The 17,823-nt window shown below is 48.7% G+C and overlaps 1 protein-coding gene across 1 annotated transcript in view; it reads left to right on the top strand.

Annotated features, from left to right (window-relative positions):
- The first annotated feature begins 5,032 nt into the window (after positions 1 to 5,032).
- The window catches only part of SUGT1 (SGT1 homolog, MIS12 kinetochore complex assembly cochaperone), a 672,275-nt gene continuing 659,484 nt past the window's right edge, over positions 5,033 to 17,823 (top strand). Inside the window, exon 1 of the mRNA XM_069639709.1 lies at positions 5,033 to 5,158. Within this exon, the coding sequence (XP_069495810.1) occupies positions 5,139 to 5,158 (20 nt within the window). The 5' untranslated portion in view covers positions 5,033 to 5,138. The remainder of the gene's footprint in view (positions 5,159 to 17,823) is intronic.

The following is a 17,823-nucleotide window of genomic DNA, read 5'->3' as shown; positions in this document are numbered from 1 at the left end:
ACCACACCATTCTGGCCCTGGAGAAGATGTTCGCCACCCACGGGTTCCCCACCGAGATTTGTTCCGACAACGGCTCGCCATTCCAGGGGCAACAGTTTGCCCGATACTGTGAGGAGAGGGGGATCAAACACCGAAAAGTTACCCCGCTCTGGCCCAGGGCGAATGGGGAGGTTGAGCGTTTCATGCGGACACTCAACACAGTCTTCAGAATCTCGCTGGATGGGGGAGGGCAACTACGCCGAAACCTCTTCGAATTTCTGCATAATTACCGCACAACCCCACATCAGTCCACCGGGGTCGCGCCAGCTGAGGCCCTATTCAAGCGGTGCCCCAGAGGGCTGCTACCGGAAGTGGAGGGGCCCAGCCCTGGAGTGATTGACAACAACCGGGTATGTGTGGAGAGAGGTATCCGGAACGAGCGGGAAAGCGCCTGCCGGAACCTGCCGGAGAAGTCGATTGCAGTAGGGGACACTGTTCTGGTCCGGAATCGGAGGCCGGAGGGGAAGCTATCTCTCCCATACGAGGCCCACCCGCTGGGCGTGACCCATGTCAAGGGGTCCATGGTCACCGCAGCCAATGCCAGGGGCACCGTCACGCGGAACGTGTCGTATTTCAAGCGGATTGAGGCTGCGCCTCCTCCTGTGCCGCCCGAGGCGCCCAGACCCGGACCAGGGTCACCGCCGAGGGACGAAGGACCTCCAGAAGCTCCAGGGTCACTGGTGACACCTCGAGAGGAGTCCAGGAGGTACCCGAGCCGTGAGGGGCGGAAGCCTCTGCAGCGGTTGCAGGACTTCATCATGGACCCGGCACCATAAGAGGCCGAGAACTGTTCTCGAGGTCCAAGGTTGTTATTGTTGCGTGTTAATGTTATAGTTGTTTCTTGTTTGGGGGAAAAGGAGGGATGTTGCGTTGTAGTTATGCTGTTGGCGCATGCGCAGCCCATAACGAGGCTCGCGCATGCACGTAGAGAATAAAGGAAGTCCCGGCCGGCAGTTTGCAGCCGGGACCCCGAGCAGGCAACACGCGTCCCGTGTGTTCTTCCGTATGAATGCCTGCGCCCGTGTGAATGTCTGCGGGGGCTCAGAGGGTCACTTGCCCACACAACAAGGCCACTGGAAGCAGAGGCCTTGTTTTCTAAATCCTGAAGCTCCCATGCATTGGGGAAAAAGGCCTCAGCTTCCAGTAGCCTCACCCTTTCAGCCTTAATGGCTGAATAGACAAGGCGCTGTCTCCTGCCAGGCAAGCCTATAGAAAATGAATGCAGAGGTCAGCACCCTTGCATCTCTACAAAAGGCTGCCTGACAGGGGTGCCAATAGCCCATTGAGCCGGGGCTGGTCAATGGGGCTTGGCCTAACGGGCCAGCAGGATGTTGAGATTTAGATCCTGTAACGTTGGAAAAGTGCCATACTCACGTTAAGTTAAAACATTGTACGTCAAGAACATCATGATGTAACCTGGTTCTAACTGGAATGTATATAGGTTGTTTATTCTAATTGGAATGCTTGTGTGGGTTTTCTTTCGTTTGTAACGGCAGTTGTAGCCGGCCTCTTGAGGAGGGCGCCTGCTGTGTGGTGATCTGCTTTCTGTACAATAAACCTGCAATCAAACATACGTCTGGCTCCTGACTTAACATTGGCGACGAGGCGAGGGCACTTTCAAGACTCGCGCGTGTTCGTTTCGCCTTCGTTTGTTCCTGAGTTGCTGATTCAAGTCTTCCGACGTTTCTCCCTCCTCTGACACAGCAGGCGAGAGGCAGGCGGAGGGAGTGGCTGACCCGGCGGAGTTTCCGCGTGAGTACTGTGCCCGCTTGTCCTGATTCACCGCATTTGGGTGACTTTTGGAGGGTTACCACAACGGCCCGCTGCGGCCCGGCTCGAGCTTTTCTCTCGTTCGCGGAGGCTCGCGCTGGTTCTGCGCGCACCTCAGCGTGAGCCACCAAGAGAGTTCGCTGCGTGCGCTGACTGCTCGCTGCGTGCGCTGACTGTTCAACACGCTCACTTCCCTGCGTGTCAACTCGCCAGCCCCCATTGTTACGTCACACCCTACAGAGTGCTGCCATTGGCTGGGCTCCGTGCATTGTCTTGCCGGATCTCCCTTGTGACACTCTTTATGCATGTGGAATTTCGCCCAAGCCCATTGTCATACTACGGAAGAACTCATCTGTATTTAAAGGGGAACACGCATAACCACACTGCTAACACAAAGGGAATACAAGCAGTTCTAAAAGCAGTTCACAGGGAGTTGGAAAAGTGAAAGTGGAGAAAAGACTTTTGTAGGCATAGTCGTTGTTCACTGGTTATCTGTTTCTTTTGACTTAATTTGTTGAGGCTCCATAGCCAACCGCACACATTCCATCTGCCGGATTCTATATTGACCATATAGTGTTTCTGTCTACAGTTTAAAACATGACCTCTACATACTTGCCAACCCTACGGATTTAGGCGGTAGGATACCGCTTTTTAAGCAGTCCTACCGCCTACCGATTTTCATGTAACAGCTACGGATTTACAGGCCTGGTTGCCTCTGTCTGAGGCCCAGAGAGCTGCAGGGCACTGCAGCATCTCCAAGGGGTGTGTTAATGGCCCATAATGTAATTATTTTGATTGATGACAGAGAGTGAGCGTGCCCCTGGCCAGGCTGGCAAAACAGATACTTTCTGCCCTGCGCACTGCAGCCAGTCTTAGTGTCAGAGAGGGGTGACGGCGCTGCCCGTGAAATCCCTTGCCTCTCAGCTGCCAGCCAGGTGTCTTGCGAATCCACTCGCAGGGTGAGCAGCAGTATTCTTCCGAATTTGAGCTGAGCTCTGCCTCTGCTGTAACGCCGGTTCATGACCATATTCAAAGGTAACATCATTAAACTTTGTTTGTTGTCACTTCTGACATGAGTCTGGCGAAGTCCACCCCGGAAGGTCACTATGAGGCTACGGTTCACCCCTCCAAAAATAACAGTCAGCCCTCAGTCAGACACAGCAGTATTAAGCTCTGCCATAAACACTCAGAAAAAGTGCACCCACCTCCTGGCACCCCACCAAGCCAGCATGGGTCCCCTTCCCCCTTTCATCGCGTGTGCTCTTGTCTCAAGCCCCCATCCCCCATTCACCTAGCAGGAGGGAAGAACCACCTCTTGCCCACTTCGACCTGGCAGCGGTTGGTTTGTGCGCAGGGCATTATTCTGCATCAAACCCAGAGCAATTAGCGTGGTTCTGATTGAGTAGAAATCGTCAACCCAACACCTTTGGTTTTGTTTAGAGGCCCATGTGCAGGCATTATATACTCCGTCTATGCAAGGGAAGGGCAGCGAATGGAGGGAGCTTCTGAGCTGCTGCTCATAGCTGGAATGGAGGCAGATGCCTGGCTTTGCACGTAAAATAAACCTAAATAAATACATTCACGTCGTTGCTACCCACGCATCACACATTTGGAGGTTATCTTCGATATTTTACACACGTTTGTGGTGGACAGATGCTCCCGCTTTGGAAAATTAGCTGGGCGTTTGGAACTGTTGATATTTTATTGGTGCTGAATATGTTCTGCTAATTGCCTTTCCCCTGCAATAAGGGTGTTGCGTGCTCTGTGAAGTAAAGGAAAGTATTACAATTTATGGATTAAAGAGGCTCCACCTTTGTATAAGGAGGTGGTAAAGGCTCTGGAAAATGCTAATCTGGGGGACCCTTCTCCAAATTGTGGGACATTTCTGGCTTTCTTTTCACAGGCTAAACCACAGGCCAAATTGAATACCTTGAGCCATGTGGTACAGGAAGCTACTTGTGATAATCAATTGTTTGGTACCGTCACAGGCTGCTTCTCGGGATGAGGGTGAGAGCTGTTTTCAAAAGCAATAAAGTGGCGTTTACGAACAGCTGAGTTAGATTCAAACTTGCAAAGTTCAGGCACCCATGCTATACAGGAGGGTCAGTTGTGGTTAGGGGCACTACACTCAATTACTAGGTTCTTCGCTCCCGCTCCTCTGCCCAAGGGGAAATGTGCCTGAGAAACTGCTTTCTGAATAGTTACATGTGATATGAAAGGCAGAGCCATCCCATTAGAGGCCTATATTTATAGCACTCATTTGGCACCTTGAAACATTCACGTTTTCTGTGTAACAACTTTGCGGCAAATTAAGGCAATGATCTATTTTTTGCTTCACATTGCATCATCTAGTATGTACTCCATCTGGGTTATGGACTAAAGGGCACAGCAATATATTTGTCTCTATATCACTTTTGTTCTAGGGATTGTCTTAGAAGCGTAACTTCCCTTGGGGTATAGAAGTGTTATCACCTCGCTTTTCACACACATTCCTAATTGCAGAGACTTGCTGACATAGAAGGATTTATAGATTTTCAGTGGGTCTTTCCTGTTTCAGCTCCCTGCTGGCTGGCCATCTCCTCATAACCATTATATTCAACTTTCCTATGATCTCTATGATCTCTACAAGGCCATATGTCACTTGAGGCCATTTCCTGTGATGTCATAAGGCCAAAGTGACTTTTTCTGTGAGGTCACGCCCTGCCACTTCATTGGGTCACATTAATGTGACATCATTTCCTATGATGTCATCCTTATGCTAATTACTATTTTTGAAACTTTAAGATTCCTACAGATTTTTTGTCACAGAATGTTGGCATGTATGCCTCTATTCCATCTCCTTCCTTTAAATCAGAAGTATTTAGCCCAAATAATAATCATTGAACTTAGTAGGTCTATTCCTGACTCTGCTTGCATGCGGCATTCATCCGACCAAACATACAGCAATCAAACATACGTCTGGCTCCTGACTTAACACAGGACCCCGCCTTTAGGCCACCCTCCTTGATGAGACTCGGCTCACTTAGCAGTGCCACTGGTACCTATAAATGCAAAATGCATAAACGCCAAAATGATTGGCATTGCCAATCCCTGTTTTAATTGACACGGGTTCTTATACTTCTTCCTTTCCACCAATAGTTCGCCTGCCTCTAGCAAGATGTCCGCGCGGGGGTTAGACGTTGTGACACACAACGAAATGTACCTCCCCCTTTCCCAGCGGCCGCGCGGCATGCGTGCTTCTCTCATTGGTGGAGCCGATCTTGGTGTTCCGGTGTGCTCTCTCGGTCTGGTTGCAGGTGGGAAGGTCCAGAAGTTTCCTGGCAGTAGCGATGGCAGCCGACGCATCCCGGTGAGTGGCCGTATTCTCGACCCTGCTCCCGTTAAATCCCGGCTTGTGTAAAGCCCCCGCGCATGCTGCAGCAGTTACCTGTCAGCGGTAACCAAGCAACCCACTACAGTGAGGCTATCAACAGCTGTCAAAGACCCACCACATGCCAGATAATTGTCAAAACACAGGACGCAAACTGTTTTTGGGGGTTACAGTCACCGTGGAGTGATTTTCCCCGTCCCATACCAAACACCGAGGCAGAAGACAAAGGATAGACTTTAACGTGACCCAGTTTAAGTAATATTTTCTGCATTTCAGCAGCCCCAACATGTTCTTCAATGGGACTGCGCGAGGGTGACGTGCGCGTTAGAAGGGAACCATTGAAAAAGTCCTTTTTTTTGGGTGGCAAGGGAGGATCCGGCTCTGCCAGCGTGAGGAACATAAAGAAGCCAGATCTAACCATCCTTCCTTTTGGTCCATAAGAAAGTCATGAGGCTGTTCTCAACAAAATATATCCGCATTGCCACTGTAAAACACATATTTATATTGTCATCCTGCTTATGCCCACTGCAGATGCTAAAGGATCTCAACCCATTTTTTATAACATAAAAGTGCATCTACCAACAGCACATTTATAATGGCATCATTCGTAACGCGACCCAACTACGCCACAAAGTGGCTTAAAAGACAGACCGCTCTGCTGATTTTCTTACCCGAAGAGTTCAGCTTCGCTTAAATGGCAGTTATCACTCCTTTTGGAATGTGAAGGGGCCACCACAATGAAGATCACAGGTCTGGGTCCATGCATTAGTGTCCACAGACTCTGGGCTCTCACTTTCATTGCAACGGTGAGCTGAGCACATATTATTTTGCTACTTGCACGGGTACGGTTTGGACGGGGAGGAGGTGTGTGTGATTGGGAAGTCGGAAAGTTGGCGTTCCTTACGTTTCCATTATGAAACACGTGATGATAATGATTTGTAATTATTTATATAGCTCTTCTGCCTTAGTGCTGTACATAGAACATAGGCCATGCTAATACTGGTACAGACTGATTCATTCCTATCAATTCTGGAACACATTGTTTAGAGCAGACTCAGTTGTTATATCTCAACAGCCTTCTATATTTGGTAATCATTTTTGAAATTGATGGGCTGAACAAGTTCTTTTTAAGTTTTTATGACTATATATGAAGGATGGTTCTTAAATGTCAATCATAATATGTTTTTAAGGTTTCTTTACTAGCCAAATTACACATTAAAGAGTTTTAAAAAAAAACTAGCACATATTTGTCATCTCAACGGAAGTTGGTACTCATTTATAGACCTCAGAAGGAGGAAAGGCTCAGTTGGCCTTGCCGTGATTCAGACCTGTGACCTGCAGATCACGTATAGATGGTAGCAGCAGCGAGCGCTCAACCCGCTGAGCAATCTTACTTTCGTGATGCAGGATGTGGGAAAGAGTGGTCCCTTTGGAAGTCATTGTTGCTTGTTTTTTGGTGCACTATTTATTTTTGTACTAATTTAAGTTGAGCTATTTGAACCTGAACCCAACACAATATGCAAGTGCTGCAGCACTTTTATGTTGTACAAAAAGCAGATGTTTGTAAAAAAAATCTTCATTTGTGCTTATCTCGCGCATCTATGCCAACGTTGCCTATGTAAGTCTAGTTTTCATCATGCTGTTAATAATCCAGGGTCGTATGACTAGGGCAGTGCACTCGCTTTGGAAACAGGTTAATGTTGTGAAACATGGGTTTGCTATCCGGTTGAGCTCTTGGAAGCTGGAAGAGTATGCCATGATGCTGTATAATAATTCACCTATAATATATAATACATAACATGATTGCCACTGTAAACCATAGCAATGAGAGTCCTTAGACTTAGTATTGAAGTCAGTGAAAGGTATTGCTTTTTGTGTAGAATAGTGCGTTTACTTGAGGATGCTTATCTGTTCACAAAGTATAAGCAGTTGATAGCGATACAAGCTTACTATCTGGGTAGATTTGTAAACTACTTGGATATGTTGAGAACGCTGCAATTGTAGCACTGCTGTATGTCTGGTATAAAAACATTCTCCGCTTTAGCGCTAATTAATTTGTGGATACCTATTGAGAAATGATTGGATTTTTATACAATGAATTATAAGCATCTGTTTATCAAAAATGGTTTTCATTTTTGAAGGTATTGTTTTGTAAAAATGTATTGGTGTAATAATGGCATGACTGAGTTTCTTGATGTGTATTATTAGGTGTGAAAAAGTACATTTTAAATGTATGACACGTAAAGCAAATACAATGAATACTATTTCATTCTGCCAGTGCCAAAAGAAAATGAGACCTGCTCCAAGATATTTGTCTGTGCCTGTCCCGTTTTTGCTGTCTGTGCCTGAGGCAAATCATGCGGTCTGTCTCATCAATATAAATCTTGCGTTGCTCCCCTTCATGCTGCGCCCAAATGCAATCATGCATTGTAGCTGACCAATATACCCTAGGCCTCGCCCCCCTGCCGCTTTTGATGTTGCTGTGTCTCAACAATGTCTTGCCTGCCTTCTTGCTCTGCGTGCATACAAACTGGCGCTGTTTTCCGCTCCTCCTTGCACATTTTCACAAGCCAAGTAAAAAGGTACCCTTTTCTGACCAATCCTGTGGCACCGCTCCGACCCATACTAAAACCAGAGCTCCTGCCTATGAAGGTCCTTGGAGGATCATGATGGGTCACATTTGGAACCCTAGCATCAGTTCTTCTCCCCATGCTGAGGCTCCCACCCAGACATCCTCTTGGCCTCCTAAGTGCCTCCTTGTGTCTACGAGGACAGAGGCCGCCAAAGGTGCCCATGGTGTCTAGATTATCCCGTGCAAGGAGTAAACTTCAATGAATCATAATGAGTGCTGCTAGCTTCACAGGATTGTAAATACCAGATGTTACTATTACTTTTTTATAACTCCATAAGGATTAAAGGCAGGGATGGTCCTCCCTCAATTTTAACATACAGGTGGCACTAGGATCCAGGGAGATCTAAATACTTGATTACCGGTCCCTGTGGGAGGAAATCATTTAACTGATGCAGGTAAATGTTTCCACTTCTGCGGCACATCAATAATATGCACGCAAAATTTACTTTTCAAATTTTACAATTCGAAAGCTTACCAAAGCTAGTAATGCTGACAAACCACTGCCCACATTTCTCACTTAACACCAATGTGTCATCCACGCTCTTGTTGCTCAAAAGTATGTGGAAACCAAGCCCAAAAATAATTTTCTGTAAATCCTGGTGATTTTAGCGATTGTCATTTTGATTTTCTCTACACATTTTTAGGGTTTGAAATTAGGATTTCTTCACCATGAGCAAAATTCAGCGCCTGGCTATCGGGCATCACCAATTAGGCAAGAGCTAGTACATAGAGCACAGCAAATGTAACTTTTGCTTAAGACACAAACTCTAACCTTTTGTCCATTTATATATTATCCAATAGGCTTAAAGTGTGTACATTTTTCTCTTTTATACACATACCCAAACCTACACCGTAATATTACACAGCTGTGTTTGTATAGCACCACTTGGCCGGGGTGTCGGAAGTAGTGCTTGGTAGCTCTAGGTTTCGAGGTAACCAGGTTCTCCTTGGCTATAACCAGGAGCTAAATAGCTCCCAGCTCCTGGCAATTTTGAACCCTGCATGTTAAATGCTGCACCTCAAGCACCAGGATAACACACAATATGAGCCTAAAAGCTAGGATTTGGTGATTCACACTTGACATTGAACATCTCTGTAAAACCTCCTATTGCTCTTGCTAAGTTCAGGACTTAAACACACATCAGAAGAGCCTTTGTGAGAAACCCACTTCTCAGATTGCAGTTACTGTCTGACAATGGCATGCTTCTTTCTGTCATGCTTAATGTGCACAACCTTTGAACATCAAACACTCGTTGACCTGTGCTGAGACTTTTGAGAGGGTCACCTACGGGTAAACGTTTAAAAGTTGCAAGCTATTAGCCATGCATAAAAGGTCACTCACCACCTCAATAATCAGCGTAGACGCAGCACACTATTTCATACTAGTCAATGGCTAGTGGAGATTTAAAATGTTGAGGCCTGGTGCCACCACAGCGCCGATTGCAGTAAGTTATGCAAACTGTTGCCCAATAGATGGGTATTGCTTCTAACAGTCAGAGTGAAAAAACAGGATTCACTTTCTAAGTGTCTTGCCTGATGAGTGGCCCATGGTCAGCACACTTCTTCTACCTGAAGGCCCTCCCTCATGGCTCTTGCAGTGGTAGAAGCGGAGTATAAAAGAAGCAGACAGTGGCTCAAAATGCCCAGTTTCCCTTCATGGTAAGCTACGCTGCTGTCAACCACTCGCCCAAATCCTCTGTTGCCACACCTCTTAGAGGCTCAAACTGTTGCGTGGTTGCATAGCCCCACTACCCTATCACCCTACACTAGTTACCAAAGCACAAAATCCCACACCGCATGGCTGTCAAACTACTACCCTCTCCCCAGACAACCAAGTATAAGGACCAACCACCAAACTGTTGATACCGCCACCATTGAGGCCTCAGTTCCAAGACATCCACAGGCCACACAGAAAAAAACAGACTCCATCAGAGGAGTCGCAACAAAGATTGGGTAATTTGCGCAGCCACCCGTATAACTGAGCTCAGAGACCCGAGTCCTTTAAGACGAGGCAGCAATACTTGGAGGTGGATGGGAATGCAGAAGTTACTCAAACATCAATAATCAAGGAAGTTGGCAGAACTTGGTTCTGTTTTTAAAATCAATTATCTAAAACAGGGAGTTACAACAGACAACATCCGACGTCGCAAAGCACGATCTCAAAACAATTTAGAAAAAACATAATTTTTATAGTCAAAACTCGTCATCACTGACGTCGCATTATGTGGCAAACTACAAAAACATATGAGTAACGTTGGTTGGCTTTCAGAGAACATCCATGTATATGTTCTATATAGCCGAGGGTAGTGATTGGGTGTCTAAGTCAGGAGGGCAACTAAGCCCATCCCAAGTGAATAGTCCTCTTCATCGTCACTAAATTTACGACGATCAATTAGTTACACAAACTATAGGGCTCATTACTACGTGGCCCTTTACAATTGGTTTGGCACACTTGTACCCTTCTGGAATATTCCACACGCTAGCAGCACAGCAGGCTACCATCCCAGGTGCATGGAGGGTTGGTTGGCGTGGTCTTGCCTCACCACCAATTAGCCCAACATCTGTCATCACTCCCACAGTCTGCAAGTCAATTAAGACTTTGAATTGGGCCTTGCAGAAGCTGTCTGTCCCTGAGAAATAAAGGGAGCGTGGCAACGTTGCCTGAGAAATAAAGGGAGCGTGGCAACGTTGCCTGACAAATAAAGGGAGCGTGGCAACGTTCTGTCACCTGGTTTCGGTGTAGCTTGACCCAAGCTATTTTCGGTCTTGATAATGTGTCTGGAGACCAATCTTTTGATCCTTGTGCTGCATTTAATACTAATGATGAACTCTTGACGCCTTCAGTGTTTTTAAATTCTGCTTCAAAAAGAGTTTGTTCTTTTCTCATGTTCGTTGTAGCTTTTTTGACAGGCGCCCATCTCCTTCGCCATCAGTTATTTCCAACTGCGCCACACTAAAATCCCTTCCTGATCATAGGATTTCAAGCCTTGCTAAAGTGCATCGTGGAATATCCAGGTTCTGTACATTCCTATATGTATACATTGGCGGATCAACGCATCTAATTCACTACGTTGCCAGCCTTTATGATTACCTTTCCTTACTTGCATTCTTGCACCTGCACAGGTGTAAAATGACTTTGCAGTTTCTTCAGTGCTTCTTTGCACAAGCATCTTTATTTCGATCCCGAAATGTTGCTTAACTTCTATACTTCACCTTTTTTAAAAAAAAATGTAAACTCTTTATTACACACCGTACAACTTCACACCTACATTAGGGTGGACTTTAACTTTGCGCCATTGCCCAGATGACTCCCCCCCCCCCCTCTTCTCACTAGAACAATGTCTCCGATGGTAATCATCACACCTCTCCTGACTTTTGTCTTGAGGAAATGTTGGCGCCTGGTCTATGTCTTCATCAAGGTGTATCCCCCCCCGTCTCCGAGGTGCCTGTTGAGGGGCTTCTGCTTCACTCATCAAAAACATTATCAGCTGGCCCCATATGTCTGGAGGGCGGGCATGTAAGGGAAGAAGTTTAATGAAGTCTGTTTCTACATCCTGGTAGTAGAGAATGTCCTTTCGCCAGGCGGCGTATGATGGTGGGGGGCCCCAGGCCATAGCAACCCTCCTACGAGCTAGTGTCAACAGAACCCCAGCCAATTTCCTTGATGGAGCGAGTAGCCTTGTCATGCCCAGTAAAGCTGCTGTTTGGGACGGGTGTACTGCTTCTCCCACGATTGCCGCTGTCGTCTCCAGCACTTGATTCCAGAAAGGGACTAGTTCGGGGCATTCCCAGGACAGATGGACAAAGTTCGCGGAAAGGGTTCCGCATCTCTTACATTCAGCCAGCACGTCAGGGTGGTGTTTGTTGGTTTTTTCTGGCGTGTAATAGGTTTGATGGAGGAAGTTCAAGTGGATAAGTTTGAGACGTGAATTAAGAGCGAATGTGGTGGTTTTTTTTTTTTTTTTTTGTTGAGTCTGTTTCAGGATGTAGCTCCAATCCACTTCTGAAATGACTATGTGTAGTGATCTTTCCCATCTGGCTTTTGCACAAGTGATGTCGGGGGTCGTACTGGAGATTATGGATTTGTGATACCAGCCTGCCGTCTCCCTGTGCCTGAATGATGTCGTATAGCAGTTGCCAGGTAGGTGGTTGACACGGGAAGTCGGGCAGAAGGGTCTGCAGGGTGTAACGAGTCCTGAAGTAGATGAATACGTCAAGTGCAGTGTTGCCCCCTTTCATTTTTGCTTGATCAGGGGTTAGGAAGCCTTCCTCTGTGAAGAGGTCCCCTAGAGATTGTATGTGTAGCTTGTCGACCCATTGGTGAAATACTTTCTCTGAAGTCAGTGAGATTCCAGGAATAAACTTGACGGGTAGAAGAGGGGAGTACTGTGTTTGCACCCCCGAGCCTTTGGGCCAGAGTCTTCCAGACTTTGTATGTCGTGAGCATCACATTCATCGTGTGGCTGGGGACGGGAATCTTGCCAAAGACTACTGCCGTCAGAAAATTGGGCGTTGCCAGGGCTCGTTCCACTTGTACATGAGGTTGGATTACTTGAGTGGCATACCAGTGGCTGAGGTATTGTACCTAAGCTGCCCAAAAGTATTTTTCTAGGTCCGGAAGGGCTAGCCCCCCGCTGGACACCGGGAGAGTCAGTGTTGTGTGCGCCACTCTGGCTGGTTTGCCCGCCCAAAGTAGCTCGAGGACCAAGCCTCTCAGCTTTTTCAGAAAGGTTTGCGGTAGTAACAGCGGGATATTGTTGAAAAGGTACAGTAGTTTGGGCAGGATCACCATTTTGACCCGGGAGGCCCTGCTCAAAGTGTTAGTGAAAGCGTCTTCCAGCATGCTACCTTGTCTTGCAGGGACTTGACCACCTCCTCGTAATTATCCCGAAACACCTCCTGCTGGTTCAGTGACAGTTGTATCCCCAGGTACCGGACCTTGGCTGTTTTTCCATGTGAGTTGGAAGTCGTCTGCGAACTGCTTGGTGGCAGGGGTCAGTGGAAAAACGATGGATTTTGATTGATTTTTAATCCAGAGGCCGCTCCGAATTTGATGACTTCCCTCATGACCGGGTTCAGGTTGTCTTCAGGGTCGCGTATGAACAGTGCCACATCATCGGCATAGAGTGAAACGATGAGCTTGTGTGGGCCTATAATGAGTCCCCTCTGCAGACGTTGTTCTCGAAGGTTGGAGGCTAATGGTTCCATTACCAAGGCGAAGATTAATGCCGATAGTGGGCAGCCCTGTCTCGTACCTCGCTGTAGTTCTATTGCGGCTGATTTTGCTGTGCTGACGATATTAGCTCGCGGCTTGGTGTACAAGAGAGAAACAAGCTTGATGAAGCGTGCACCCAGTCCCATCCTGGTGAGCACCATGAACATAAACGGCCATTCCATCGAATGAGTTTTCAGCGTCGAGAAGAACCGCAATTGCTTGACTTGAGGGGTCTAGTGCCTCGATGATTCCGAACATTCTCCTAATTCCGAAGGTCGTGTTGCGGCCTGGTATGAAGCCGGCTTGGTCTGCCAGTACAAGGGCGGGCATCAGTGGCATCAACCTTCTAGCTAATGCCTTGGCCAGTATTTTATTGTCAAGGTTAAGCAAAGAGATAGGGCGCTATGATGCGCAGTCTTCTGGTGCTTTGCCGGGTTTGTGCAAAAGGATGACATTGGCTTCACAGGAGGAGTGTAGGAGATTCCCTTTTTCCAAAGCCGCCTCGTAAACCGCCGCCAGCAGGGGAGCTAGGGTATCTGCAAAAGCTTTGTAGAATTCTCCCGTTAGGCCGTCCGGACCCAGCGCTTTGGAAGAGGGTAGAGACTTTATGGCTTCTCTAATCTCCTCCTGCAAGATCATCTCGTTCAGAGGTTCACGCAGGTGTTGTTCGACCCAATAGAGCTCTGTGCCTTCCAGGTATTCCAGTGGGGTGTTTGAGTCTTGAGTTTAGCACTATAGAGATCTTGGTAGAAGAGGCTGAATTCCTCTGCAATCTTTTCGTCGGTGTGGATCGTCTCGCCCTGCTTGGTTCGGATCCATTCGATTTGGGACTGTTTGTTGTCGGCTCTGATTAGGTTTGCCAGAAGGGCACCTGGTTTTTGGCCCTCACCGTATTGTCGGACTTGTCTGTTGCGACTCAGAAATTTGATCTCCCGGTCTGCTGTGGCATTGAATTTTTGCAGTTCCTTTTTTAGAGCTGCAGCTAATTTTGGATCAGCCGTGTTTGTGTTCTGGATCTCAAGGTGTTTTAATTTCTCTTCGCTGGTTGTAAGCTCGCTCCTGATGAGCTTGAGGATGCCATTTTCTTTGGCTGCGGCAGACTCCTCTGATAAAATTTTTTAGAGACTCCCAGATTGTGCCCGCAGAGGGGACCGAGCCCAAGTTGGCTTCGAGAAACACGTCAATCTCCTCCTTTAACTCAGAGGCAAAGACTTCATCTCGTAGCGATCCCGTCTTGAAGCGCCACCGCTGTAGCAGCGATGTTGGGTTGGAAGGCCTGAGATTAAGGAAAAGTGGTGAATGGTCGGAGAGCGTTCTCGGATGGATACAACACCGGCCACATGTCAAGGGGCCATTTGCTGAGGTGAAGAGATAGTCGATTCGAGAGCTTGTGTTGTGAACCGCAGAGTGAAAGGTGAATTCTCGCAACTCCCCACTAGAAACTCTCCATACGTCTTGAAGGTTGAACGCTTTGCAAATTTCCTTTATTTGGAGACAAGCTTTGGAAAGCGGCTGTGATGTGGCCTTCGATCTGTCTCTTATAGGGTTCAAAACCGTGTTCGTGTCTCCTCCCCAAATTATTGTTGCTGGGTCTAGCGTGGAGAGATGTGTCGGCTCCCATCCAAAATTGTCGGGGCCGTCCACATTTGGCGTATAGGAATTGATGAAAGTAATTTTCTGACCTGCGATGATGCCGCACACTAAGATAATCCTCCTGTGTATGAGGATGGCGACTCCTCTCGAGTAGGTAGAATAGGATGAGAAGTATCTGTGGCATCCCCAGCTCTTGGCCCACTGGTGATCTTTCCCCGGGAGAAGGTGAGTCTCTTGAATCATGGCCACCTCCACTTCGTGGCGTCTGAGGTATTGGAGGATTTTTCTGGTTTTGGCTGGGATATTGCCTCCTCTTATATTCCACGTCAAGACATTGAATGGGGCGAGTTAGTCTTTATGTTGGCCCACTTTACCTTTTTGGTGGACAGCGATGGTGCGGTTATGTTTGGCCCAGCGTCGGGGTCAATGCTCAGAGGTAGGGTGCCTGGCTGAAGCAGCGGTGATGACGGTGGGCGAGGAACAGGGGGACAACAGGACGGTCGGGATCTGGCGGTGCTGAACTTTCCTAAAGTACTCTGAGGGCTTGGTCCATGGGCAAACCCCAACAGGCCCGTGACGCTACTCTCCGAAGGGTGGGCAACCCCCAACTGGCCCACCGAGAGGTCCCTCGTTAACCAGTAGAAAACAAAAACGGACCATGGAGTTACCATCCCGAAGGGTGAATCTCCTCCCTGAAGGAGAAAACTCAACTAAACAACTTAACAGTAGCTGTGCTGGGGGCGCTTGGGGCCTCCCAAGTGTCCCAGCCCCGTCTTCACTCTGTGTGAATGTTCCGGCTTACTCTGTGATGTAGGAAGGTTTCTGACAGGCCGCCCAGCTTTTCTAATTATGGTGGATTCCTGGGATTTCTATCCCTTTGAGGTCTAGGGCGGGCCTGGTTCTGTTCTGGACATCCCAGTTGGTCCAAGAATATGTTTGCTTAGTCCAGGGTTTGAAAGAATTGGACTTTCCCTTCGTGCTGAACTCTAAGACGCGCCGGGTAGAGCATTGAGTAAGTCAGTTGACTGTTTCTGAGTCTCTGCTTGACGTTGGCAAATGTTTTCCGCTGTGACTGCACTTATGGGGAAAAATCGGGGAAGAAGTGTATTTTGTCCCCCTCGTGGCGTAGTTCACCCTTCTCTCTGGCCAGCCGGAGTATGGAGCCCCGATCTCTATAGTTAAGTAGTCTCGCTATTATTGTCCTGGGTGGTGAGCCTGGAGCCGGTCCAGACGTAGGGACTCTATGAGCCCTCTCGATTACAAAAAGGTGGGACAGTGCGTCGCGACCAAATAGGTTGATGCAAAGGGATTCCACAAAGTCCTCCATTTTTCTCTCCTGCGTTTGGTGCTCCCTCACTCCCACTATCCGTAGATTATTCCTTCTTGAACAGCCTTCTAAATCCTCGCACTTGGCAATGGTTGTTTTTATTTGCGATTCCAGTAGTGCGACTTTGTTGGTTAGGGTTGTAGAGCTGTCATCAAGATTAGACACTCTCTGCTCCATGTCGTTCATGCTTTCAGCGTGAGTCCATACGATGTTGCAGGAGGTCTACTTCAGACGCTAGATCATCCATTTTATTGTTCAGGCTGCCAATGCCAGCTTTCAAGTCTAGGAGGATTTCTTTAATTTCGGAAAGGCTATTGAAAGATTCTTCCTGGTGAGGACAGACCGACGATGAAGCCTGATCCTCCTGGTGGAGGGGCGCCCTAGGGGTCGCGACACTTTCAAAGTTCAACTTCCTCTGGGATTTGTCATTCTTCCCCCATCGTGACTGCGGGATTGGGTATGCCTGATGTGGGCTGCGGAAGGGCTGATTACGTCTACGGCGCCCCGAGGACCTTTCACCGGGCTGGACTGGTCTCTGCTCAGTGTGGATGCTGGACTTGCATATTTGTAAGGCGGGAGTTAGACCAATCTAATAATTGTGTACATTGGGGTTGGGTCTTGTGGTCCTCAGTGGGGGGGGGGAATTCTTCTCCCGAAGTGGCTGGCTCTCCTGATCAAGGGTGATGTTGCCCACCTTAGTGAGGAGAGTCACAATGCGCTCTGCGCTCGTGACTCTTGTAATGATCAAGGCTCAGCGGGGAATGGATCGTGTCCAACTGACTGGGGGCTGCGTGCCGCCTGTGTGGCCCCCTCTGCAGCCGAATCCACTGCTGATCTAAGTGCGCACAGGGGGGAAGGGGGGGTGGCCGACACCGTTCAGGGAGCAGTGCGATCTAACCCCCCCACACCCCCCCACTCCTTACCTCCGCGCGCGACTGACTTCTTTTACTCCACTTCGAGGCGGGGGCCGCCTCAGTTCCTGCAGTGGGGACGCTGGTTTCTATGGCGGGCTCGGTGGTCACAGGCGGAGCCGGGGGGGGGGAGGTATTGGAACCAGCCGCCCAGCAGCCGTGTTGATGTTGCTCCCTCTCGATAGCTGGCTCTTAGAGGGGGAGGGAGGTAGGCTGGATCCTCCGTCGGCTCGCCTTTCGCTCTACGGCCCACAGCCGGGATGCTGGCTGCCGGAGCAGGCGCGGTGGAAGCGGGCGGAGGTGGGGTGAGGAAGACACAGCTCGTCCCACGGCGCGCCGGCCCCACTGCTGCTGGTGTTATCCTCCGGAATGCCGTGCGGCCGCCGCACCACCTCTGACGCCGGCTTCAAACAGGGAGGTGGGGGAGTCTAGATCCCTTGCTGGCTCGTTGTCAGTCAGCAGATGCCTCCCGCACTGCGCCAGACTCCACGCTGATCCCTACGGCGCCCCCCCCGCGACTTGGTGATGAGAGAGATCGGGATTCCTCTAGAGAAGGGGCCGGTCTTGGGAGCGTTGGCGCCCCGCAGGCCAGCTACGCGGCGCTCGGTGTTGGGGCCGCGTGGGCTGGGTTTTGGCAGGGGGGAACCGATTTTGTTCCAGATTTCAAGGGGGTGTAGCTGGGGAGACCAGCAAGGCAGGAGTCGGGTGTATGGCACACAGAGTCACCGGGATCCGCAGGATTTCACAGGATTGATGCAGGGTTTAGCAGGAGCTTTAGATCAAGACGGCCATCTTGATTGGCCCTCTAGCGCCCTACCCCTATACTTCATCTTTAGTTTCTATAGGATGTCTATATCTTCTAATCTTGTGTCTTTTCTGGGTGCGTCAGTTTTTACTTCATGACTTCACCAGCCTTCTTTCTTGTTCAAATGCACACTTCTTCTGGCACCCCAGCCAGAAAGGCAC

The sequence above is a fragment of the Ambystoma mexicanum genome, chromosome 7q, assembly GCF_040938575.1.
Source record: "Ambystoma mexicanum isolate Mex_15411 chromosome 7q, UKY_AmexF1_1, whole genome shotgun sequence".
In the NCBI taxonomy this organism is placed as follows: domain Eukaryota; kingdom Metazoa; phylum Chordata; class Amphibia; order Caudata; family Ambystomatidae; genus Ambystoma; species Ambystoma mexicanum.
The sequence above is the reverse complement of the archived record's forward strand: the minus strand, read 5'-3'. Positions and strand labels throughout refer to the sequence as shown.